This window comes from Acinonyx jubatus, chromosome B1 (assembly GCF_027475565.1).
Source record: "Acinonyx jubatus isolate Ajub_Pintada_27869175 chromosome B1, VMU_Ajub_asm_v1.0, whole genome shotgun sequence".
NCBI lineage: Eukaryota > Metazoa > Chordata > Mammalia > Carnivora > Felidae > Acinonyx > Acinonyx jubatus.
This window is the reverse complement of record NC_069382.1, coordinates 201160509-201187467: the sequence shown is the minus strand read 5'-3', so window position 1 is coordinate 201187467 and position 26959 is coordinate 201160509. Positions and strand designations below refer to the sequence as shown.

The following is a 26959-nucleotide window of genomic DNA, read 5'->3' as shown; positions in this document are numbered from 1 at the left end:
TTATGAATACATATTGATTTATTAACCAAACATTATGCAAGTTAGCAAGTAGTTTTCTTTGTTAACATCTTAAACAAGTTTCTTAGCTATAAAGAAGTCTTTAAGGTGTTTCATTTGGAAAATTCCAATTGTGATGAAGATGAATGTTTGTGCAAAAGCCCACCATAACACATTGCTATTTGTACCTTCGCTGGTCATTCGAAAATTTTCTTCACGGTCCTATGTAGAAGAGAAATAGGCAGGTTTAGTTTCTTAAAGTACTTAATGTATGAATTTGAGGGGAAGGTGCTATAAGCTTTGAATATGTTTAATATTTCCCAGTTAGTATCTCATACCAGAGTGCAGTATCTGATTAAGCTGGGGCATGTTGTTGGCTTAACACAAGGACTAAGAATCAACCTTATAAAGCATGCTTTTGTACTTTGATGTAGAGTGTCTGCTATTTGACCCATTATCTTTTACATTCATTTCCCAGCATTGAGCAAAGTGACAGGTTTTCATCGTCCGCGTCCTTGCTTCACGTTAAGCTGGGCACTCCGTCAAGCACGCCTGTCCTCCTCTTATTTTCCAGGCAAGGAAACTGGTGTCTGGAGACGACACAAGGTGAGCAGGGGCAGATCTGGCCCCACGTGTGAGCAGAGTCCACTGAGCACAGGGACCCGGAAGCACACAGTGTCACAAGAACAGAACCGTCACTTGCAGAGCAGGCACACCGCGCCTCTCCATGTACGTGGGGGGTGTTGGGGAGCATTTATTTATTCGCTCTGTTGGCTCACGCCCCAAGAGCGGATGGGCCGCAGTCCCCCTTCCTAGAGGAGCTCACCGTCCAGCAGACAGTGAAAAGGTAGTGACAGCTCACTCTTGCCCTTCGCCCTGAGTGTCCCCACCGTGCTAGCTCGGAGAGAGAGACGGGGAGCAGGCAGTCTGTTCTCTCTGCAGTTTGGGGGCTTTGTCTCCAGAGCTGCGTTCCTGGCAGGAAGAGAGAGAGTAAGTCGAATGGGCAGACTGACCCTTTGATAGTTTTGTTCTTTGACTATTTGCTCAATTTGCTCAATTAGACGTTCCAGCTTGAAGCTAACTTCGTTAACTTTGTCCTTCGCTTGAGCAGCGGCTGCATCAAGGTCGTGTTGTCCAACTCGGATCTCTAAGTGAATCCGCTGTACAAACAGTGACAAGGAAGAAACATGCTTAAAACAGCTCCCCTCCACGTCTGCCTGTGTCTCCCCGACTCCTCTCCTAGCTCTCTCTACCCCCCACCCCCCTGCCCCTTCTAGAGCAGGCCCCGCTTCTTTCTAGTCTCTCACTGGCTCTCAATCCCCTGCCGTACTCAGTAGTCTTTCTTGGTGATATTAACGCATTAGATGGTGACCCACGACCCAGAGAGAGTACTCACACCCTCCTGAACGTCAGATTTATCATTAGGCAAACGCCTTTGGTGCCGAGGGAATTTGATGACTTTCAGGGAATTTTTCTTTACGTGAAGCTTAATTTCTGATGCTAACATACAGATTCTCTTCATCTGCACTCAGCACCGTTAGAAAATAACCAGTCACCATCTGCCATGTAAGAGTTGTATTTATTGCAATTGCGTTGTTAATTTACCGTCCAGCCTTCGCTTGTTTTCAGGCCTGAGCGATCACAGTTCTTTTCACCGTCCCTCACAGTTCTTGTTTTTCAAGCCCTTTAATCAACACCGTGGCTCTCCTTTGAACCCCTTCCAAGCTGTGCAGCCCCTTCTGTGGTTGCTGCACTGAGATGTGGTCCCAGGACTTTCATAAGGCTCTAGCCAGTCGGGAGTGATGGTTCTGCATACCAGCGTCACGCCTGAGTAGCACTGACGCCCTGTTCATCAGCACGGACACGGGAGGCATGTACTCACCAGCTTACTCCCTCCAAATGACACAAGCCTTGTAGAGTTAGATTCCAAGCAAATGATGTGTTCGCCAGGTGAATGTGAAGTAAAATAGAATGTTCCTTGTGGGCCATATAACTTGGACAATAACACCTAGGATTGAGGATATCCATAGTTTAAGTTTATTATTCTCTACTTTCCCTTCTTAAAAATAAATCTCCCCTCTATCGTGTAGTAAAAATTGTGCTATTCCTAAAGAAGAAATGAAGTGGTTGATGAATGTGAAAATTATTTAGCCTTGTTGGGAAAAACAACACACACAAACACACAGTAAGATATCCCTTATTCGCTATCCGATTGCCAAAGATTTAAATAAAAGTATCCGGGGATAGTATTGAGAAATAGTGTCTCTAAACACTGATTTGGGAATGTAAGTTGAACAGCCATTTTGTAGAGCAGGTCAGCAATATGTATTAAAACTTAAAATGTATATGACCATCAACTCAGTGGTTTTACCTATGGAAACTTATTCTATGGAAATGAACAAGTGGAAAAAATTATATGTAAGAGGATATTCAGTGTGGTGTTATTTGCAATGGTAACCTTGCTTTCTTAAAATTACTTTAATACCTTTTAGTAGGGGATTGATTAAATTCAGACAAAGCCAAATAAAGGCATATTACATGGCCAAAAAAGAGAGTACTATACCCATACCTGTACTAAAGGTGTCCATGATATCCTGTGGTGGAGCAGTCTGTATAGGATCCTATTTTTTATTTAAAAAATCATTTGTAGGGGCCCCTGGGTGGCTCAGTCACTTAAGTGTCCAACTCTTGATTTTGGCTCAGGTTATGATCTCACGGTTCGTTGGTTAAAGCCCCGCATCAGGCTCTGTGCTGACAGCACGGAGCCTGCCTGAGATTCCCTGTCTCCCTCTCTCTCTGCCCCTCCCCGACTCGCACTCTATCTCACTCTTTCTCTGTCAAAATCAGTAAATTAATTAAAAAAGCATTGTAAGCTGTAATCATCAAGACAGTATGGTATTGGCACAAAGACACATAGACCAACGGAATAGAATATGAGAACCCAGCAATGGACCCACAAATGTATGGCCAACTAATCTTTGACAAAACAGGCAAGAGTATCCAATGGAGAAAAGTCTCTTTAGCAAATGGTACTGGGAGAACTGGACAGCAACATGTAGGAGAATGAAACTTGACCACTTTCTTACAACGTACACAGAAATAAACTCAAAATGGATGAAAGACCTGAATGTGAGACAGGAAACCATCAAAACCCCAGAGAAGAAAACAGGCAACAACCTCTCTGACCTCAGCCACAGCAATTTCTTATTCGACACATCTCCAAAGGCAAGGAAATTAAAAGCAAAAGTGAACTATTGGGACCTCATGAAGATAAAAAGCTTCTGCACTGCAAAGGAAACAGTCAACAAAACTAAAAGGCAACCGATGGAATGGGAAAAGATATTTGCAAATGACATATCGGACTAGTATCCAAAATCCATAAAGAACTCACCAAACTCCACACCCGAAAAACAAATAATCCAGTGAAGAAATGGGCAGAAGACATGAATAGACACCTTTCCAGAGAAGACATCCAGATGGCCAACAGACACATGAAACAATGCTCAACGTCACTCATCATCAGGGAAATACAAGTCAAAGCCACACTGAGATACCACCTCACACTGGTCAGAGTGACTAAAATGAACGAATCAGGAGACTATAGATGCGGGCGAGGACATGGAGAAATGGGAACCTTCTTGTACTGTTGGTAGGAATGCAAACTGGTGCAGCCGCTCTGGAAAACAGTGTGGAGGTTCCTCAAAATTAAAAATAGAACTACCCTATGACCCAGCAATAGTACTGCTAGAAATTTACCCAAGGATATAGGAGTGCTGATGCAGAGGAGCACTTGTACCCCAATGTTTATAGCAGCACTTTCAACAATAGCCAAATTATGGAAGGAGCATAAATGTACATAAACTGACAAATGGGTAAAGAAGATGTGGTTTATATATATACAATGGAATACTACTTGGCAACGAGAAAGAATGGAATCCTGCCATTTGCGGCAACGTGGATGGAACTGGAGGATATTATGCTCAGTGAAATAAGTCAGAGAAAGACAGATACCATATGTTTTCACTCATATGTGGATCCTGAGAAACTTAACAGAAGACCATGGGGGAAGGGAAGGGGAAAAAATAGTTACAAACAGAGAGGGAGGGAAGCAAACCATAAGAGACTCTTAACTACAGAGAACAAACTGAGGGTTGATGGTGGGTGAGGGAAGGGGAAGGGGGAGAGTGGGTGATGGGCACGGAGGAGGGCACTTGTTGGGATGAGCACTGGGTGTTGTATGTAAGCCAATTTGACAATATATTTTTTAAAAAGAGCATTTGCAAAATGCATGTATGTATGTTTCCAGAAGCTTAGAAGAAGACTGTATTCTTAGAAGAATACACACCGACCTGTTAGTTGGTTATTTTTGTTGGGCAAATTTGATTTATTGTTTAGCTAGTTGCTATATTGTTTGCCATTTTATAAGAACAGGTATAGGACTTCTAGTCTGTCATCAAGGAGCTTGGAAGTTGCCACTCTGTCCTAACAAGTAAAAAGATGAACAAAAAGAAAAGCAGTTCTTTTTAGATCTGTCAGAGAATTGAGGTCACAGGGTAAACCACTGCCCCCAACACTGGAGAGACCAGTAAATACAAAGAATCACAACTTACCAGAGCAGAAACTGTGGGCACCAGTACTGGGTTCCTTTTACCTGGTACATGATGTCCAGTTTTCATCAACCACAAATTTCAAGGACTACTACTAGATGGCAAAAAACATAGTTTGAAGAGACAGAGCAGGCATCTGAACCAGACTCAGACATTTCAGGGATACTGGAATGAGTAGACACCAGGCATTTGGAAAAACTGTGGTTAATATGCAAAGGGCTCTCACGGAGGGAGCAGGCAGTATGCCAAGAACCAAAGGGTAATGTAAGCAGAGAGGTGGAAGTTCTAAGAAACTTTTTAGATGCTGTAACAGAAAGTAAGGATGCTTTTGATGGCCTTATTAGACTGGACACGGCTGAGGAAAGAATCTCCCAGCATAAGGATATGTCCATGGGAATTTCTAAAACTGAAAAAGCAAAGAGAAAAAAAGACTGAAAAAAATGGAACATAACATCCCAGAACTGTGGGACGATTGTTAAAGGTGTAACATTCACGTAATGGCCATACTGGAAGGAGAAGAAAGAGGAGGAAATGGAAGAAATCCCTAAAACAATAATGACAGAATTTCCCCCTGGTTAGTGTCGGACACCAAGCCACAGAGCCAGAAAACTCGGAGAATACCAAACAGGATCAATGCCAAACAAACCAAACCAGAGAAAGACCCTACACCCAGGCATATCATAAAACTGCCGATATCAGTGATAAAAACATCTTGAAGCCAGAGGAGAAAAACACCTTCACTGTAAAGGAGCAAAGGTAAGAGTTACATCCGACGTCTCCAGAAACCACACAAGCAAGAAAAGCATGGAATGAAATATTTAACACATTGAGCGAAGAAACCCACCAGCCTAGAATTCTGTATCCTGCACAATTCCCTTTCAACAGTGAAGTAGAAATAAAGATTTCCTCAAAGAAAATCTGAGGGAGTTTGTCATTGCTAGACCTACCTTGCAAGAACTGGTAAGTTCTCAAAGAAGAAGGAAAATGATATGGTTCAGAAACTCAGATCTCCATAAAGGAAGAGATCAGAGAAGGGCTAAGTTAAGGTAAAGTAAAAACTTATTTTCCTTAACTGATCTAATAGATACTACTTTGTTCAAATAATGACAACAATGCATTTGGTTATAGTTCACGTGTAAGTGAAATGGAGGACGGCATGACGGAAAGGGACAGGAGGGAGGAATCCGGAATGCTTGATTACTCTAAGGCATGCGCACCCCCCATGAAGAGGTGTGGTGGTACTTGAAAGTGGACTTGTGTTGGTTGCAAATATATATTGCAAATTCTAGGGCAACCATTTGAAAAAAAGGCTCAAAAAGTATAATTGATATGCTAAGAAAAGAGACAAAATGGAATCACATAAAATACTCAAAGTCGTGAAAGATTGGAGCTCCTGGGTAGTTCAGTTACTTGAGCATCTGACTCTTGATTTCAGCTCAGGTCATGATCCCAGGGTCCTGGGATAGAGCCCCATGGAGGTCTCTATGCTGAGCGAGGAGCCTGCTTGAGATTCTCTCTCTCCCCCTCTGTCCCTCTGCCCTGTGTTCTCTCTCTCTTTCTCTCAAATAAAACCCACAAAAGATAGAAAAAGTGGGAGACAAAAATAGGAACAAAAAACAAAGGCAGTGAATAGGAAATGGGAACAAACACGGTGGACGTTCATCCGGTGATACCAGTAATCACTTTGAATGTCAGTGGTCTACATGTACCAATTCAAAGACAGGGATTGTCAGAGTGGATCAAAACCAAAACTGTATGTTGTGTATAAGAAACCTGCTTTAAATATAAAGACACGTGTAGATTAAAAGTTACAGGATGGAGGGGGCACCTGGGTGGCTCAGTCAGTTAAGTGTCCGACTCTTGGTTTCAGCTCAGGTCTCGATCTCATGGTTTGTGAGTTTGAGTCCCGTATCCGGCTGTGTGGCGATGGTGTGGAGCCTGCTTGGGATTCTCTCTCCATGTCTCTCCGCCCCTTCCCCACTTGTTCTCTCTGTCTCTCTCTCTCAAAATAAATAACGTTTTAAAAAAGTTAAGGGATGGAGAAAGATGTATATGCTAACTTGAAGCTAACCTTACAAAAAAGCTGGAGTACTCATATTTAGATACAGCAGACTTCAGATCAAGGAAGGTTCTCGGGGATAATTACATAACAGAGCTTTACATAATGACAAAGAGGTCAGTTATCCAAGAAGACAAAACAATCCTTAAAGGGTGAGCACCTAACAACACAGCGCCCAGCTACGCAAGACAGAAACCGACAGGACTGCAGGAGGAAGAGGAGAGCCCGCCCGTAGTCGGGAGGCTCTGGCACCCACCCCTGTGTCAGGAGCGGGCAGATCCAGCAGCAGGTCAGGAAGGACATCGTTGAACTCAACAGCACCATCAGTCAACGGCACCTAGCGGATGTCTGTAGCCGACTTCATCCACCAACTGCAGACTATGCAAATCCTCAAGGCCACACTCACCAAGACAGCCCACATTCTGGGCCACAAAGCACACCTGAATCCATTTAAAATAGTAGAGATCATCAACTACATTTCAATAAATAATAATGGTAATAGAAACCATACAAAGTCTACCCTCAAAACACAATGGAGTTAAAGTAGAAATCAGTAACAAAGATAGTTGGAAGATGCCAAAATATTCAGAAATAAAACACACATTTAGAGATTAAGCACATTTTAAATTAACACATGGGGCAAGGAAGAAATCCTAAAAGAAATTTCAAAATATTTTGAACCAGAAGAGGATTGTGGGAAGATGGTGCAGTAGGCAGCACCAGGAGTCTGTCTTGCCATCTAGACAACAATCACACTGTTGGAATCTGCCTGATGTAACTATTTTGGAACTATGGAGTCTATGGAAAGATTGCAGCTTCCAGGGGAAGCCTTGGGTGGTGGACTGTGGTTAATTTTGGTCAGTGTCAGCTCTTAGCACAGTAGTAGCTACCCATCCCATCCCCGTGTGCGCCCTCATCCGCATCTGTAGCCCAGCCACATGGCAGGCAGCTGTGCGTGTGTTGCTAGAACAGCTTGCACGTAGCGTGTGGAAGGAAGCCAGGGTGGCCGAATGACCTTGTCCTCCCAAGATCAGGGATCTGCATAATGGTCATTGAAGGGATCTTCAATAAGATTATCAGCAGACTTAAAAAAAAAAAAAAAAAAGATTATCAGCAGACTTCTCATCAGAAACTTTGGAGACCAGAAGGCAGTGGATTGATAATCTCAAAGTGCTAAAAGAAAAAAAGTCCAAAAAGCGCATGAAAAGATGCTCAACATCACCGATTGTTAGGGAAATAATGGACAATGGGATACAAAATGCATGTGTTTGTATGGGACACAGATGTTGTTACTGCCTGCCCTACCAGCCGTGTTATTCCCTTGGGCTGTCAATCACACGCCGTAGGAACGGGGAGACGACCAAGGGGGGCAACTTAGAGTGCCCTGTGCTCCTAGACACACTGATCAGGTAACAATGGTCAGAAGCTTTGTGAAGGTGCTGATAAGGACCTTAAAAGGGAATCTTGTAAGAAATGTTGAAACTAGGGCTGTTTCTTCTTCCTTCAAATAGAGTTTTCTTGAAAATCAGGCCTATGGGGTGAGAACTTGGTCTCTTTTAGGCCAAGAAGAGGGCGGGGTATGTATTAGGACCATGATAAATATTTGTCGAATGCAGAATGAATGCAAATATCTTTCATCCCTTCTAGAAGGACATATTGTTTCAGGGGATGCCTGGGTGGCTCGGTCAGTTAAGTCACTGACTCTCAGTTTCTGCTCAGGTCATGACCTTGTGGTTCGTGGGTTCAAGCCCCAAGTCGGGCTCTGTGCTGACAGTGTGGAGCCTGCTTGGGATTCTCTCTCTCTCTCTCTCTCTATCTGCCCCTCCCCACTCACACTGTCTCTCTCAAAATAAATAAAAATTTAAAAAATTTAGAAGGGGGTATTGTTTCAGGCAACTATGCTTTTGAAGAATGAATCTTCTCTGTCTTAGAAACAGTAATTGGGATTTCTGTGACAGTTTTTAGCTCAACTAAAATTTCAATTCCGCACTTAATAAGCCATAGAGACATTCCCAGATAGTTCATAAAAGGACAAAGAAGAGTTGGGTCTCAGCATAAGGGTAGGGAGGGGAGGTAGCTGTGCAGACAGGAGTCAGGAAAGTGACCCCAGCAGAACCACCATTAGGCCAGTGCCAGGCGCACCAGGAGAAGGTGCTGTACCAGGCCAGGTTCAAGTGTGCCAACAGTTCAGCTGGAGTGGAGTCTCCACAGGAGCAGGGATGTCAAAATATCTCCTGCGCTGGGACCAGGCAACCATCCAGTGTAATGAGAACAGGAACTTTCTGTCCTCTCCCCCCCAGAGGAAATGCCTGTTCTGCTCTGTGAGGCTTTGCTCCACCACGAGCACATCCCAGGGCAGCTCCACGTCCAAAGGGAAGTAGTTCTTGCAACTGCGTTTGAATTCGTGGACCGAGCAAGTCAGAGTGTCTTGAGCTGGTGTGGTGGGGACTGGAGGTCTCCGTTACATCCAACGTACAGACGACAAGACAGGATTGGAGCAGTCAACCTGCTGAAGATTCAGCTTGACGGTCTCTACTTGAACTTGGCTCTGACTCCAAAATTCACATCCTTCCCACTCGACCATGGTGCCTTTTCTACTCCCGTTAACCCCAAGGGGACCAAACAGACCAGAAGCTGCCACGTAACTAAAGAAAGTGCCTGCCAGGGAGGAGGGCGGGGGCGCCTCTGTGGCCCTCCTGCGTGGGTGAGGCTGTGGTCCTGACAAAACCACAGGGATGCCTCGGCCCTGGGGGTCCCATCTTCCCAGCACGACCAGCAGACCTCAAGATGATGCGCACGAGGCCTAGCATTTCTATTTGTTTAAAATGTTTTGCGTTAAGGTCTCTGCTCTTCAGCCAGACTACAGGCTCCCCGGAGACAGGCACTTGCCACGTCTTTGTGCAGCGCCTCTCTTCGGGGCTGTACACATGAAAAATTGTAAACTCTGGTTGATGAGTGCCTATGCGGACGCGTTTCAAGTTTGTGGGGACACATGGCATAAGAGTTTTTCGCAAACGGAAACTTTTAGTGACAAAACACCAAAGAATGCTTTACCTCATCATTGTAGGTTGTAACAGTCACAAACATTCCCAGACCCGGAGCCGACTCCAGGAAGTCGTGTCTGCGTGTGTCCCATTGCTGGATCCTGAAAGTCCCTGTTTCACAAACGCGAGATGTTCATTACAAGATAGGGGTAAGAAATATTTACGTAACGTTAACTGATAAATGAATTTTCTTTTCAGTTGATCGGAATAGAAAACACCGTTAGCGTAAAGAGCTTAGGTCCTGGTGATTAGGTCCCGTGGCCGAGCGGGAAGGCCCCGGAGGAGAGAGGAAGGCGTGGGCTCGTGTTCACACGTGACTTCACCGCTCTGCACTCAGCTCCCTCGGAAAAAGGGGATAAGCTAAGTCCCTCCTAAGTCTCAGAGCTGCGAGGGCTGTTGAAAAAATAAAGAGCCGTGACAAATTTCTGCCTCGAGTTCCAGTAGCTGTGTCTGTCACCCAGCACAATTCCTTTGCTGAGGCCTAGGCGTGTCCTGTCGAGTCCTTCCTTCCCCTGCTGTCAAGGCTCCTGCTCGGGTCTGCGTCCCTGAGAGAGCCTCCCACTTTCTCCTTTGGGGCACGAAAGCGTCGTATGGCTTACCTTTCCCCTTCAGCCCTTGCCAGGTACAATGCCAATGAAAGGAGTTCACGTTTATTGAAAAACATTGAAAAATAGCTAATAGTCCTTGTGTGTGCCAGGCACTGTGCTGAGTGCTTAATGTGCCGCCCCATCAATTCTTGAAATGTGCTTCGAGGAGGCATTTCTATTCCTTCACCAAGTCAACTGATAAGTATACAATGAGCCCCTTCCCCAGTGACAGCACCGTTCCGGGAGTGAGGACAGACGTGAACAAAATAGACACTATCTTTGTTTCCACGGAGCTCTCGTACAGAGAGAAACAGACAACAGGGAAATAAGTACACAATATACAAGGACGCTGTAAGAAAAAGCAGGTGACAGGGATAAGGGACTTGGAGAATTCGACGGGGCAGTCGGGGTGCCCCCTGAAGTTTGAGTGAAGAACCAAAGGACTAGGGGAGTAAACGATGTATATAATTTCGTACTGAGTATCCTTATAAACATGTTTCTGTCTCTACATCACATTCAGTTCTAAGTATTTGCCAAGCATTCTAGAGAATTTACACATGTAGTCTGAATTTTCATGACAACAGGCGATACTATTTTTATGACAAGTTTACATATGATGAAACCAAAACAGAAAAAGTAATTTGCCTAAGGCCACACACCTAGCAAGTGGCAGAGTCAGGACTGAAACCCAGGCCATGCAGTGTCTCTCCCCTACTGCCACACAATGCTGCCTCCATCTGGGGGAAAGACTGTTCCTTGCAGGAGTGTATGCAGAGGTCCTGGGGTGGGAGCATGCCTGGGGTACCAAGGAACAGCAGGGCTGCTGGGGTGAGGACAGCAGGCAGAGAACACTAGGAGATGAGGTTGAGAGTATGGCGGGGGCAGGATCACAGAGAGCCTGCACATCCGTTGTTGGGATCGGGGAAGTAGTTATTTGGAGGAGTGAAATCAAGTGGCTTTCACTTTAAACTATTTGTCGCGGGGGGCGCCTGGGTGGCTCAGTCGGTTAAGCATCCGACTTCGGCTCAGGTCATGATCTCCCAATTCGTGGGTTCGAGTCCCACGTCGGGCTGTGTGCTGACAGCTCGGAGCCTGGAGCCTGCTTCAGACTCTGTGCCTGCCTCTCTCTCTGCCCCTCCCCTGCTCACACTCAGTCTCTCTCTGTCTCTCTCAAAAATAAACATTAAAAAAAATTAAAATATTTGTCATGTGGAGAAAAGACTGAAGGATCCAGAGTGGAAGCAGGGAATCGGGGTGACTTGGACCAGGTGTGAGTGGTGGATTCTGCATACTGTCCCCTAGTCTACAAGTTGGAAACTGAATCTCCAAGACAGAAAGTCGTATAGCTAGTGAGTTGTAGAGGCAGAATTAGAGTCAAGGTACTGTGATTCCAAAGCCCAGAACTACAGGCGCAGGGCCACATGGCCTCCCTGGATGGCGAGGAGACAGGTCCCCGACGGGAACGTCGCCTGACGGGAACGTCGACTGTAGGGAGCAGCCCCTGCAAAGTGGGGCACTCTGGGGGGAACACCGGAAGAGACCACCTCCTGGCATGGGAAGATCCACAGCAAAGTCTCAAGCCCTGCCTGCACTTGGTCCTAGGCACCTTTTCACTGTACTGGTCCTTTGTCCCTCCAGACATTTAAAAAACTGTATCAAATGCACATTGTATGCTGATTCAAGGGCCCATCTCCAGGAGATCTTTTTAAAAGTATCATTGATGGGGACGCCTGGGTGGCTCAGTCAGTTAAGCAGCTGACTTCAGCTCAGGTCATGATCTCATGGTCCATGGGTTCGAGCCCTGCATCAGGCTCTGTGCGGACAGCTCAGAGCCTGGAGCCTGCTTCGGAATCTGTCTCCCTCTCTCTCTGCCCCTCCCTGATCATGCTTTGTCTCTCTTTCTCTCTCTCTCAAAAATAAATAAACATTAAAAAAAAGTTGTTAAGGATCACTGATGATTCTAGAAAAGATGGAGTAAGCCCATTCCACCCTATTCCTTCTGCTAATGACAACCAAAAACGTTGGGCAAAATGTGTAAAACAACAATCAGAAGACTCCGAAAGGTAGGAAAAAGGTGATTGGTTGAGAGCCTCAAGACTCAAAGCGCAACTCAGCAGTGAGTGTCCTCCAGCTGACCTGCCCTGGCCTGGGTGCTACAGCAATCTGCAACTGCAGACCAAACTCAAAGGGAGGGAAAGAGAGAGAGGGGAAAGAGAAAGCTTGCTCAAGAAAAACCTGGTTTCTTTAGCCAGAGGATCTGGAAGGGCCTGCAGGATGGAGCCCCTTTGGGTACACCTGCCCTGCCCCAGATGAGTACCATGAAGGAAGCTGCACCCCTCCCCACTGGATGCTTCACGCGAGGGCTGGGGTGGGGTCCTGGGGAGATGCCCACCCTGTCTGAGGGCTGCAGGGAGGCGCGAGATGCACAGACGGATCTTTTCATCTGCCTATGAGGTGCCGCGGGGCACATGACAGAATTAACGCGGCAAAAGGCGCAGTGAGAGAACAAAGCAGAGGACGCTCTCTTACAGAGGAAAGGGGGTAGGAGGGCTGTTGTAAACAGAAAGTCCATTGGAGGAAAATGGGAGCTGGAAGTGTAGTGCTTTTCATTGGCTGACCCCTGGCAGTCTCTCATTGGCTGGGCTGTAATTGTCTCTCATTGGTTGGGCTGTGGAGTCTCTCATTGGCTGGAACTGTTGCTGGGGGAGGAGGAAACCTTCCTTCCTCCTGATGGGCTGGGCAAGTAGTAGCTACAGTGGAACCCACCCGCAAGGCGCGTCAGTTCCTGTTGGGTCTGCAATTGACCGGGAGCGGTAGGGCTGAGAGCTCCCCTGGGGCCACCCGACTCCATTCTAAATGAGGCTTCCTTGTACTCATTTTCACAAGACAAAAATATATATGGAAAATAGAAACCATGCATGACTGATAACGGAACAACAGTTTGAATGACAGTATACTTCGCATCAGAAACATGGAGGCCGGAAGGAAGTAGCACATTTTCAAGTGTTGAAAGAAAACATTTGTCAAGCCACACTCTATATCCAGCGGAAATACCCTTCAGAATGAAGGCGAAATATTCTTAGGTCAAGGAAAACTAAGAGAATTTTTCACCAGAAAACCTGCCTTAAAATAATTTCTAGGGGCGCCTGGGTGGTTCAGTTGGTTAAGCGGCCGACTTCGGCTCAGGTCATGATCTCACGGTTCGTGGGTTTGAGCCCCGCATCGGGCTCTGTGCTGACAGCTCAGAGCCTGGAGCCTGCTTCAGATTCTGGGTCTCCCTCTCTCTCTGCCTTTCCTCTGTTTGCCCTCTGTCTCTTTCTCTCTCTCAAAATAAATATACATTAAAAAGTTAAAAAAAAAAACTCGCTAAAGGAAGTTCTTCAAACAGAAAGAGAATAATAAGGAAATTTGGAACACCAGGAGGGAAGAGAGAATGACAGAGTAACTAGGGAAATGATGACAGAGCATTCTCTATTTTTAAAATTGTTTGACAGTTGAAAGCAAACAGTATACATAATATTGTCTGATGTGATTCTCAAAGTATGTAGAGGTTACATTTAAGACAACTATATTATAAAGGGTGGGGAGGGCAAAGGCACTTCCATGGTCATAAGGTTTGTACGTTCCTCTTGAAAAAATGCAAAATATCGATCCTCATGGACTGTGATAAGTTAAGTATGTGCATTGCAATCCCTAGAGCAAACACTACTAAAACTATACAAAGAGGTATAGTGAAAAATACTATAGATAAAGCAAAAACGGGTTATTATAAAACACTGAAGTGACCCGCCGAAAGGTAGGAAATGGAAAACAGGCGCAAAAAGCAAAGGGAGCAAACAGAAAACAGTAAAATAGCAGACCGGAATCCAGACAGTATACATTGCATGTAATAATTACGTTAGAGATAGATGGTCAAAACAGATTAGACCAAGATTGGCAGAATAGGTTTTCTTTAATGACCCAACTAGTACGCAGCGTATGAGGAAATCACTTTGATATAACGCTGTATGTAGGTTAACGGTAAACGGATAAAAAGGGTAAATCATTCTGATGTTAATAAAAAAGCGTGGGTGGCTCTGTAAGTATCCAGTAAAGTGGACTTCAGAGCAATGAAAATTACCATGGGCAAAGAGGGACATTACATAATGAGAAGGGGTCAAGTCACTAAGAAGACGTCACCCTCAAGGCATAAGCGGAGTGTGAGAGCCCACGAAGGAAAACAACCGAAAGGAGACCACACAGGCACTGCTGGAGTTGGACCACGCTGGTCAGTAATGGAGAGAAACCTGCAAGGAGGTGGAAGCTGGAAGGACCGCCAGCCGCCAGGACCCGCCGGACACCCAGTGCACGCCCCCCGGCAAGGGCACAGTAGGCGCTTCTCCTCAAGTACTGGAGCAAGAAAGCCCAGAGCCCGATCGGGCAGGCACCTCTGCGGAAGCAGCTGAGTGTTCGTCGGGGGGGGGGTGGCGAGCACACGGCCAGGCAGATGGATCACTTTCCAAATGTGTGACCACCTGGAAATCTGTTTCACGAGCTTCCCATTCTGTGAGATGAGCTTCGTCTTCCTCCCGGCCCACTTCCGGCACGCCCGCCCCCGCCTCTCCGATGGGAATAGTCAGCGTCTCTGTCTGGCCACCACCAAGTGTCTTAACCCCTCCGGAACTCACCCTTGCTGCCTGTGTCTCGGAGCGGTTGGGGTGTCCCCGCTTAGTCAAGCCCCCCTCCCCCCTTTCTCTGGGAGTTTGCTCCTGTCGCCATTCCTACCCTTGCCCATACTGGGCCATTCCGGTCAGCCTGCCAACTGGTCTAGCGGTTAGGCGTACGTTCTGTAAGGTGCTAGAACTCGGTGAACATGCTGTGTTCGTCTTGCGTGGGGCTCTTGGGCCCGGCCATTACCCGAGAGCAGTGTTCGGCTCTATGGTAGAGGCTCCATGAGGTTCTGTGACACGTTCAATGAAGATTTTGAACGAATGAGTACCAGTGGGGCTCAGCGTCACGACGCCAGTGATCCTGGCGGCCGCCTGAGTTGTCCGAATGAGTGGGAGTGGTTTCCGTTCGCTTGGCCTGGATCTGCGGCCCCCAAGGTGGGAGGAGGGCAGGCGGGAGGTGTCATGCCCCTGGGATGCCACCAGATGGCAGTGGAGAAGCATTGTTCAGGGGCCGGCGGAGGCGGAGGGAGGTCACCACCGCGGGATGGAACATGGGACAAAGGCACAAGTGTGGACGGGGACAGGCTGCCCCGTCACGCTTCTCACCACACGTCGATTGAGCGGCGGGGAGTCCTGGCTAGGAGCTGGGACATGGGCAGGGCACTGCCCCGCTCTATGCCTCAGTCTACCCTTGAGTGAAACCGCATAATAACGGGTGTATCCCGAAGGGGGTGAGGAGTTAAGTGAGTTGGCATTTGCAAGTTGCTCGGTGCAGAATTTAGCCCACGTGAGCACTGTGTAAGCACTTGACGACTTATTTCTGCCGTTGTTATTGGCCTTCGTGGGCACTGACTTCTCTCGCCTCCCGCTGAACCCTCCGACCCTGCAGTGTTGGTAATGACACAAACTTGCACAGGTGTGGAGCCTGAGGCTGAAGAGGCGAATGGCTCATCTGAAACCATCCAGATGATAACAGGCCAGGCCAGGATGAAAACTCAGCTTGAGTTCCAAATCGAGGGCCGTGGCCCCCTCGCTTCAAACCACACCACTCACTCCGCGGCCTTGGTCTCTGTGTGTGCGCGTGTGGTGTGTGTGCACGTGTGTGCACGGCAAGTGTGGCGTGTGTGCGTGCGTGTGCGTGTGCATGTGTGTGCGTGTTAAAGCTCAGGTGTGGTTCACACAGAGCTCCCGGCCGACCTCGCTTCCTAGGCGCCCTTCCAGGGTGTTCCCTCCAGGGAGCCCTGGTTGGGAGCCGCTGGGTGCCCGGCAGGCAGAGTCCCTTCCCGGGCCGTGTACACGCAGCTCTCCAGTCCCCCGGGGACCCGTGCACACCCTGTCCAGGCACTCGGCCCCACCCTGTGACCCCTGATGTGGCTGTGCCTTCCACCCCAGACTGTGAGTCTTCTTCGGCTGCAACCGAGGGCCATTGGATTGGTACGAGACTAGTCAGGTGCATTCACTGTAGGAAGTTTAAAAAGCAAAAGTCCCCTCGAGAAGGTTTTGGTGATCAGTATTGCCCTTCTGGTCTCTCTCCTGTAAATGTGTGTTGCATATTTTGTAAGAAGTGAAGGCAACCTGTAGATACTACCTGTGACCTGATTTTCCCACCCAGTTATGTGACCGTCTTCCGGTAGACCTAACTATTCTGCTGTTACCTAAAGTGAAGTCTACACAGAGAGCTGAAGAAAGGCCCAGTGTTGTTTGTCAAGCATGAGCGGAAGAATGGAGGCACGGGAGGCCCCGTAGCGCGGTGGTCAGCGGCCCGGTCGTCTGGTCGACCCCTGGTGTGACCTGGCACAGAGAGCCAGCGCCCTCAGGAGTAGCTTTGAACATGGAGTGATGTCTTCCAGAACGTTCTGGGTTCCCCAGGGACTCTTCATCTCCCTACACACCGGCCAGCCGCATGCAGACTCCATGTAGGGGGAGCGCGGTGAGGTGGGTGCGGCCGACGGAGGTCCTCGTGACACGCACACCGTCAGCGGGCAGCTCACACCTGCATCACCCTGGTCAGAAACCGTCCGCTTCCCAAACGCCCCCGCTCACTACCTAACTCTTAAGGGCGACCGCATTCTGACTCGTACAGACACACGGGCTGTGGACGCGCTCTGGTGTCCACACGTGTCAGCGGGTCCATCTGCGCCGTCATGGGCAGGACGGACCGTCCGGCGTTGCTGCCCCGGGAAGCGGCCACATGGCACCTGTCTGTCGGTGGGCACGTGAGCAGGGTCCGGCTTGGGGCCCTTACAAGCGGCGCCGCGTAAGTTTGGCGGCACGTGGACACGGGTGTGCAGCCCTGTGGGGAGCGTCCCGTGGCCTCGGCGGTGGCGAAGCTTGTGCCCCGTGTGTGAGGCTCTGCGCCTGCCGGACACGTGAACACTCGGCCGCTTGCTGGGGGTGGTGGCATCTCGCTGGGCTTTGCTTTGTGTCTCCCACCGACGAGCAGGGCGAGCGCCTGTCTGCCACTTGCCGGCTCTTCGGGTCTCCCCTGTCACGAAGTGTCTGCTGGGCTCTCGCCCGTTTCTCTGTCCCGCTAACGTGAGCCCGTCGTCCACGGCGGTTTGCCAGGTGGTGGACACCTCCTCCTCCACGTTTATCCTCGGGAATCGGCGTGTTTTCACTACGGAGAAGTGATTGGAAGCACAGACGTTTCTCCCAAACCGGCGGCGGGTTCGCAAAGGGCTTGCGGCACCGTGTCAGGTGGCATTAGTGACATCTGGGGCCAGAAGCGTGGGTCCTTGCCGGTGGGGGGAGGGGGGACAGCTGCCATGACTCGCAGGAGTACGTGGACCACATGTTGGGGCCGCTCCGGCCCCCTCACCCCCCTCTCCCGGCTCGGGTCAGCTTCGGGGGGGGGGGGGGGGGGACCTGACCTGACCCAGCCCTGCGGTGGGCGTGGCCTCCACGAAGATGCGAACGCAGCTGCCCCAGGGGAGGGCGAACAAAAGCACTCGCGGAACTTGGTCGCTTGTCCTGTGTCCCATCTCTAATGCCCCGAAGAAAATGCAAAAACCCTGGGTATTTGGGCAAACTGAATCCTATCCAGGGACCTTTTTTTTAGAGAGAATACGAGTGTGCCCAAGCAGGGGAGGGGCAGAGAGAGAGGAGCAGGCCCTGCACGGTCAGTGCAAGCCCGCAGGGGGGCTCCGTCTCACAAACTATGAGACCAGGACCTCAGCCAGCCAGATGCCCCATCTAGGGACCTTTTGAACGGGAGCGACCAGGAGCAAAATTTCTATTGGTTCTGAATTCTAATTGTTTTCTTTTTAGGGAACAGTCTCTGGGGCGCCTGGCTGGCTCTGTCGGTTGAGTGTCTGACTCTTAATTTCAGCCCAGGTCATGATCTCACGGTTTGTGGATTCGAGCCCCATGTCACGCTCTGTGCTGACGGGGTGGAGCCTGGAGCCTGCTTCAGACTTTCTCTCTCCCTCTCTCAGCCCATCCCTGTCTCTCTTAAAAAAAAGAAAAGAAAAAAGAACGGTCTCCCACACTATGATCACTGTGCTCCAAGGTGCATCTCTCTCTCTCTCAGGGCCTGCTTTTCACGAGGGACTAACAGCCTTGTTTGAAAAATGTCTCCAAGGACCAGCAAGTAAAACTCATCAGGTCAGCAGTGGTAACACACAGCTTCCCGCCCTCCCCAGCCCCTGCCTCTGCCAGAGCTCCCTCTCTCTCCTCTGCTTCTCAGGCAGTGTCCTTCCTTTCGGGGGCGGGGGCCGGGCGGGGGGATGTTGAGCCAGTCAGGGCCACACCTGTTCGGGCAGTTTAGGGCAGAGCCCGGGAGGCCAAGTTGATAAGGTCGGAGCCAGAGCCCGGAAGGGTGGGGGCTAACACTGGTGAACACCTGCGTCTGGTCGCAGGCCACGCCAGGTGCTTCGCGGCTCCAGGGCAGGTGTGAGCTCTGGTTCACAGATAAGGACACAGAGCTCCAAGGCACCAAGCTATTGGGCAACGAAGGTGGTTGCAAAGCATACCTCTTTGACACCAGAGGCCGGGCTCTGCCTTACGAGGCGCCCCGAGCTGCCTCCACCCGGGGAAGGTTGATTCCTCAGACCCACTGCAGGCTATTTATTTGTAGTCCCGACAAGCAAAAACACTCCTTCCGGTGGATTTGGATGACCGGCCCCGAGGTCATCTCTCTCAGACTTTCTAGATGGGTGTGTTTCGTTGGATTCCATCGTACCTCAGAGGTGAAGACAGAAGGAGACGTCACTGGTGTGTGCTCTCCTGGACCGGGGAGCTCAGACGTGGCCTCAGAGCCCCACAGACCCTGGAAAGCCTTAACATGTTTGTTTTCATTTTAATGGTCGCCTAAAAATGAAATATAAGCACATTCTGGGTTGGCACCTCTTAACCAAGCAGCGTTTGGCATGTGCACTCACAACCATGGACACCCTGAGTGAGCGTCAGGGACTCACTTCGTGGACACTGGAGACTAGGTAGCAGTTCAGTGAGGCAGGCAGTGGAAACAGAGTCGTTTTCTGGCTCAGGCAGCACAGGCACCCAGAACTCAGAGAACCCGGCCCACAGCGGTCAGGAAGGGATTCATGCTGTAAGCAGGTGACCTGAGCCAAGGTCCTGGCTGTACATATAGGGGCTGCAACACACAATGAACAAGAAAGCACAGAGGGTGCAATGAAATTTCCTCATAAAAGGGATTTTTGGAAGTTTATTTATTTTGAGAGAGAGAGAGAGAGCGCACGCACGAGCAGGGAAGAGGGGCAGAGAGAGAGGGAGAGACCCAAGCAGGCTCTGCACTGACAGCATGAGCCCGATGCAGGGCTCGATCTCACAAACCGAGATCCTGACCTGAGCCAAAATCAAGAGTCATATGCTTAACTGACTGAGCCACCCAGGTGCCCCATAAAAAGGAATTAAAAAAATTTTTTTTAATGTTTATTTATTTTGGGGAGACAGAGAGGCAGAGTGGGGGAGGGGCAGAGAGAGAGGGAGACACAGAATCCGAAGCAGGCTCCAGGCTCTGAGCTGTCAGCATAGAGCCCAATGCGGGGCTCGAACCCATGAAGCACAGGATCGTGACCTGGGCAGAAGTCAGATGCTCAACCGACTGAGCCACCCATGCGCTCCCCATAAAAAGGAATTTTTAATGAAATGTTTAGGAATTGTATTTTGGGGTATGCTATTACATTATTTGGCACATCAAAGTAATGGGCTGATGATTACAGATACAATCATAGTTAAAGGAAAATTTTTTTTAAAATAAAGGAAAAACAATAACAAGAATAGAGACTTAACCTATGGCTCATCATGCTCAAAATTCTTTTAGAAGAAACTCAGAACAGTCAAGTAGGAAACCTGCAAAATATCTTTCTGTTATCAAACCCAATATTGTTGATTTGTATGTCTCTTTGATTCCAGTAATACTTGGTTTCTTAAAGTCTACTTTGCACTTTCTTTTGGTTCATACTTACATGTATGTCTTTTTCCATTCTTTTACTTTCAAGCTCTCCTTATACTTAAAGTATTTCCTTTTGGGGGAGCCTGCGTGGCTCAGTCGGTTGAGCGTCTGACTCTTGATTTCAGCTTAGGTCACGATCTCACAGTTTGTGAGTTAGAGCCCCGTATCGGGCTTGCCCTGACAGTGTGGAGCCTGCTTGGGATTCTCTCTCTCTCCCTCTCTCTCTGCCCTTTTCATGCTGGCTCTCTCTCTCTCTCTCTCAAAATAAATACATAAACTTAAAAAAAAAAAGAAAGAAAAAAATTAAAGTGTTTCATTTGGGAACAGTATATAGTTGTTTTGTTTTGTTTTTAAATCCAGCCTGATGACCTTTGTCTTTTAGGTGGAGAGTTTTGTCCGTTTGCACTTAATGTAATGTAAAATGTAGTTGGGTTTACGCCTACTATATTGCTAATTGTTTTCCATTTATCTTGTTTGTTCCTTGTTCCTCATCCTTTCTTTCTTGCCTTTTTTGAGGTGGGGGATTAATCAACTATTTTTTTTGTCCATTAGCATATTATGGGACTTAAGGACTATATTCTCTCTCTCTCTCTTTTTTAATGTTTTATTTATTTTTTGAGAGCGAGACACAGAGTGTGAATGGGGGAGGGGCAGAGAGAGAGGGAGACACAGAATCCAAAGCAGGATCCAGGCTCTGAGCTGTCAGCACAGAGCCCGACGCAGGGCTCGAACCCACAAACTGTGAGATCGTGACCTGAGCCGAAGTCTGACGCTTAACCGACGAGCCACCCAGGCGCCCCTCTCTCTTTTTTAATAATGGTGTTTTATAATTGGTGGCATTTAAAATTTTTTTAATTTTTTAATTTATTTAAGTAATCTACACCCCCCACATGGGGCATGAACTCACGACCCCAAGATCAAGATTCGCACACTCCACCAACTGAGCCAGCCAGGCTCCTCAAGGCCATATCCTCTTTTTAAAAATATTTAAAAACATGTGTCCTGACGCGTTTCCACAATTTCCCTGTAGTTAGACTGTAGGTGGCTGAGCTCTGGCCCTAAATAACTGCACGGGGGCGCGATGGCTAAGAAGACCACAGAGGAGGCAGAACACAGATGGAGGCTTGGGGAGGCAGGGCGAGGGGCAGTCAGAATTGGAAAGGACCAGAGCAGGACAGCTTGGACGGGGAGCCAAAGAGGCTCCTGACTCAGGCCTCCGGGGGGCCGGCACGAGACCTCCACGTATACACCACCCTCTGGCTGCATTCGCCTTCCCGCCTCAGACCCCTCCGGCGGGTCAGGTGATTCTCAGGCTCCCGCCACGGGTGTGCCCGGGACACGTCCATCCAGCTGGTGGGCCGCAAGGTAGCAGGCAGGGTGGGCGGGCTGCTCCCGTCCCTCTTACTCCTCCTCTGCCCCCTTCAAATGCAGGTTGAAATTCACAGATTACTAGGAAAATGGCCGCCGGCCACGGAGCTCGGCACCCGAGTCACGTGTCCCCTGGGAGGCGAGCTGGGGTCGGGGGCGCGTGCGCAAGCACCGTGTGTTCTGTGTGCCTAGCTGCATTCTAAGAGCGCTACAAATATTAATTCAGTCGCCATCACAGGAAGAAACAGGTGTCATTATTATTTTTATCCCCTTTGGCAAAGGGAGCAGACAGCTTCCGTAGCTTGGCCAAGGGCACACGGCCTTGGATCTGGGCGGCCCTGCTCACGCCACACGGTCCCAAACGCCACTCCTCGGAGTTGCCACAGCAGCGGGGGCTCCCCCATCAGGGGGTGAGTGGAGAGGAGCATTTGACACTATTCAGCGTGAGACGGGAATCGTGATCTGCACTTACGGAGATTCTGCTGTGTTCTCCCTTTCGGCGTGAAAATCAGGGAACCTGATGCCAATCTTAGCTGAACGTTGGAGGTACTGTATTTACCATGCGATTCTGTGACCCTGGGCACCTGTTTCTTTCTCAGCAGGCCAGGGCAGCTCAGCTGAACGGAGACGAGCTTGGAGGCGGTGTGGGGAACGTGCAGAAATCTCCGTGCCCATGGCCGGCTTTATGGACGCTTTGCTTGGAAAGCGTCTCAGATCCGCGTACCCCTGCCCCCCCTCCAGCACCACTCCCCGCGGGGCACCGTGAGCCTCCGGGGGCCGAGGCTCAGAGACGCATTAACGTGTGCTGTTTCATGCTATTTCGCTGCGCCAAGCCGGAGACATCACTTACCTTTGAGAATTCGGCCACGATTAGCATGATTAATGGGACCAGAAATTCTTTTCCTTCGCGAAACCCGACGCCGGGAAAGACCAATCAGGCTGGGATTCTGTGGTGCTATGTCTTTGTTTCCCGGTCTATGGGGTATGCAGTTCACTCCCAAGGCTAGTTTCGGGTCAGGTTCGCCAAGCTCGATACACCCTCTCGAGAGGAAACCACACAGCGTGCTACTCCCCGCCGGACAGCTCACGCACCAAGAAAGCAGCACGGTCCCGAAAGGCGACACGCTGAGCGGAGCTACCCACCTGTCAGCAGGGTGTCACTGGGAATGTCTTCTATTATGCACTTCCCCTCTCCGTCCCCCGCGTGGAAATAAAAAGCCGTCGAGAGGGAAAAGCACAAACCGACAATAAACGTTAACGTCGGCATCTCTGGGTAGTGCTCTCTTGAAACGGCTCGATCACAAGCGCGCTGCTCAGCGGGCGCTCGTCTTCCATTGGACAGTTCTGTCAACTGACTTCTGTGAGAAGTAGCATGTGGCGGCTGCCCTTGGGCGGGTGACGGCAGCAATTCCCAGGGAACAAGATAAAATGATGTCTGAACCTGGGGCCTTTCCAGGCACGGTGGCCTCACAACGCCTTCTGATCTCTTTTTAAGGACTTGGAAATGTGACGAGGGGACGAAAGACAACGCAGGGCCAAGGGACCAGCACGGTCGAAACCCTGAAGCACCACCGGCAACAGCCCCGCCCTCGCGGTCCTGTCCCTGGTCCCTGGTTGTCCCGCGGGGGAGGGGGATGTGAGCTTTGTGCCAGGGGTGAGAACCGAGGGCAGGGGTGCAGGGGAGGGGCGGTGGGTGTGGACGAGGAGGAGGTGGGAGCCCGGTTTAACTGAGGCCTGGCTGTGAGTCTGAGCTGCGATCACCCAGTGTGGCCCCTCAGGTCCTTCCAGCTCTGGTAAACAATGATTTCTTCTTAAACCTTTTATTTTGAAATAAAATCTGTCCCCGTCACCCAGCTCCCCCCAGTGGTGACACTCTGCGGAGCTCAGAGAGCTCGGAGCCGCTATGGACACCAGCAATTTGACACCGTGGGGGGACAGGTAACTGGCCCACAGAGCTGACGGGGGTTTCATGGGTTTTGTACACCTCTTTGAAAAAAAACAGGGGTACCTGGGTGGCTCGGTCGGTTAGACGTCCGACTTCGGCTCAGGTCACGACCTCGCGGTTCGTGGTTCGAGCCCCGCATCGGGCTCTGTGCTGACAGTGTCTCCCTCTCTCTCTGCCCCTCCCCTGCTCGCACTCTGTCTCTCTGTCTCAAAAATAAGTAAATGTTAAAAGAAAAAAAGTTGGGTGCCTGCGTGGCTCAGTTGGTTAAGCAGCCGACTTCGGCTTAGGTCATGATCTCACGGTTCATGAGTTCAAGCCCTGCGTCGGGGGCTGTGCTGACAGTTCAGATGCTGGAGCCTGCTTCCATTTCTGTGTCTCCCTCTCTCTCCACCCCTGCCCTGCTCACGCTCTGTCTCTCTCTCTCTCTTTCAAAAATAAATAAACATTTAAAAAAATTTTTTAAAGAAAAGAAGTTAAAAAAATAACAATAACAAGTGTGTGTGGGGGAGGGGCAGAGAGAGGGAGACACAGAACCCGAAGCAGGCTCCAGGCTCCGAGCTGTCAGCACAGAGCCCGATGCAGGGCCTGAACTCACAAACCTAGAGAACGTGACCTGAGCCGAAGTCAGACACCTAACCGACTGAGCCACCCAGTTGTCCCTGAACTTTTTCTTTTTAAGCTTATCTATTTATTTTGACAGAGAGACAGCACAAGTGGGGGAGGAACAGAGAGAGAGGGAGACTCCCAGGCAGGCTCCACATGGCATTGCAGGGGCGCAGAGCCCGATGCGGGGCTCAAGCCCACGGACTGTGAGATCATGACCTGAGCCAAAGTCGAGAGTTGGATGCTTAACCGACTGAGCCACCTGGGTGCCCCATTTCCTGGACTATTTTAAAGCACATTCCTGACCAGACGTCATTTTTACCCATCAGGACTTCGATGCACCTCTGACCTGTAAAGACTGAAAAACAAGCCATAAAGCACCACGCTGTTGTGAGCACAGTTGTGATGACCTAACAAAATTAATACGAGTCCTTCCTGCCATCCAACACCCAGATCATAGTCCGTTCCCCTGATTGGGAGGGTCTCTTTGCCATTGATCTGTTTGAACCAGCGTCTAAACAGGATCCACACATCGTACTTGATCATGTCTCTTAAATCTTTTGTTCTCTTGGGTCCCCCTTCCTCTCAGCCAGCCATTTTTCTCCCAATAATTCGCTAGAAACAAGGTTGCATGGCTCAGAGCGACCTACATGCCAGGTGTAGGATTGACTCAGCACAGCACACACCCCACACGCACATGAATCTCCCAGGGCCGCTGGGACGGGCGCCTCTGGGTTCTGGATTCTGGGCCCCACACTGCTGCTGTGGGGCCTCGTCTGCATGGTGAGGCTTTTTTTTTTTTTTTAATGTTTATTCATGTTTGAGAGACAGAGCATGAGCAGGGAAGGGGCAGAGAGAGGGAGACACAGAATCCGAAGCAAGCTCCAGGCTCCGAGCTGTCGGCACAGAGCCTGACGTGGGGCTCGAACACACGGACCGTGAGATCATGACCTGAGCCGAAGTCGGACGCTCAACCGACTGAGCCACCCAGGCGCCCCCGCACTTGTCTTCTTGAATCCTCTCGCCGCACCCTTCGTAGCCTTCACCGTGTGAGTGCTTCACTGCCGGGGCTGAGGTAATTCCCAGGCACGTTCTTCTCTTTGATGCTACTGTAAATGAAACTGGTTCTGTGATTTCCTCTCAGATCGCGTGTTGACTCTGCGTCCCGCCCGTTTGCTGCAGTCATACTTAGTCCTGAACGTTGTGCGTGTGTGTCATCTTTGGGACTCACACATAGAAAATTATATGACAAATGACTTCACTTCTGCCTTCCCAGTGTGGATGACGGCTTTTTTCTTGCCTAACTGCTCTGACTGGAGCTCCCAGGACCGTGTTGAACGGAAGCGGTAAAAGCAGTCATCCCTACCTTATTCCTGATCTTAGAGGAAAAGCTTTAACTCTCACCATGAGTAGGATGCTTCCTGTGGGTTTTGATATATGGCTCCAATGATGTGGGACAGTTTACTTCTATTCCTAGTTTTCTGAGTGTTTTTATCATGAACTTTCGTCAAATGCTTTGTCTACATCAGCTGAGATGATCACGTGGTTACCCCCTCCACTCTGTTGAGGTGACGTATTACACTGATCAATTTTCACATGTTGACCCTCCTTCCATCCCAGGAGTAAATCTCACTTGGTCATGGTGTGAAGTCCTTTCAATATATTGCTGAATTCTGTTTGCTTGTATTTTGTTGAGGATTTTGCATCAATGTTCATAAGGGATGTTGGTCTGTAGTTTTCTCACAGTGTTCCTGTCTGGCTTTGGTAACAGGGTAATTCTGGCCTCGTAGGATGAGTTGGAAAGTGTTCCAAATTTTTTTGGAAAAGTTTGGGAAGGACTGGTGTTAATTCTTCTTTAAATATTTGACAGAATTCACCTGCGAAGCCGACAGGTCCTGGGCTTTCCTCTGCTGGGAGATCTTTGATTAGTGATTCAGTCTCCATACCAGCCGTAGGTCTATTCAGACTTCCTGTGTCCCTGTGACTTAGTCTCAGCAGGTTCTGTGTTTCCAGGAATTTGTCCGTTTCATCTAAAGGGATCTGATTTGTTGGTGGACAACTGTCCACAATACTTTCTTACCATCCTTCTGATTTCTGTAGAATCGGTAATAATGTTCCTGCTTCGTTTCTGGTTTTGGTAATCCGAGACTTCTCTCTTTGTCTCTCAGTCCATGTATAGCTAGAGGTTTGTCAACTTTGTTGGTCTTGTCAAAGAGGCAGCTTTTGGTTTCATGGACTTTCCCTGTTGTTTTTCCATTGTCTGTCTTGTTTATGTACGCTCTCACCTTTATTATTTCCTTCCTTCTGATGGCTTTGGGTGTAGTCTGCTCTTCTCCTCCTCATTAAATAGTAAACTTCGGTTCCTGATTTGAAATCTTCTCTGTTTTAAGTGTGTTTGTAGCTATACATCTCCCCTAACTTCAGCATCACCTCCACTGTCTTCCCTAAGTTTTGTTTTGTTGTGTTTTCATCTTCACTTGTTCCTAAGTATTTTCTAATTTTCTTGTGATTTCTTCTTTGACCAATTGATTTAAGAGTGTTGTTACTTAATTTCCACAAATTTGTGAGTGTTCCCGTTTTCCTTCTTATGGACTCCTAACTCCATCCTGTTGCGGTCACAGAAGACACGTCTTTGAAAACCTACCGAGATTCACCACGCGCTCTGACACACGGTCTGCCCTGGA

At 49.0% G+C, this 26959-nt stretch overlaps 1 protein-coding gene across 1 annotated transcript; it reads right to left on the bottom strand.

Moving 5' to 3' along the window:
* LOC106989256 (transmembrane emp24 domain-containing protein 11) lies at positions 1-23051 on the bottom strand. Its single transcript, XM_027063612.2, has 5 exons — positions 22871-23051; positions 9718-9818; positions 1880-2005; positions 1011-1157; positions 1-219 (listed from the first exon to the last, which is right to left on the bottom strand). The coding sequence occupies exons 1-5, from the start codon at positions 22992-22994 to the stop codon at positions 70-72; spliced, it is 648 nt and encodes a 215-aa protein (XP_026919413.2). The 5' UTR covers positions 22995-23051; the 3' UTR covers positions 1-69.
* Positions 23052-26959: the final 3908 nt, after the last annotated feature.

Excerpts from the sequence above, each read along its gene's own strand:
- LOC106989256 (XM_027063612.2), bottom strand. The coding sequence starts at position 22,994 with ATGCCGACGTTAACGTTTATTGTCGGTTTGTGCTTTTCCCTCTCGACG. Across the intron at positions 2,006-9,717 it reads TTACAACCTACAATGATGAG|GTGTTATTGTCCAAGTTATA; the intron begins GTAAAGCATTCT and ends CCTCAATCCTAG. Across the intron at positions 1,158-1,879 it reads CATTTGGAGGGAGTAAGCTG|CGGATTCACTTAGAGATCCG; the intron begins GTGAGTACATGC and ends CTGTTTGTACAG.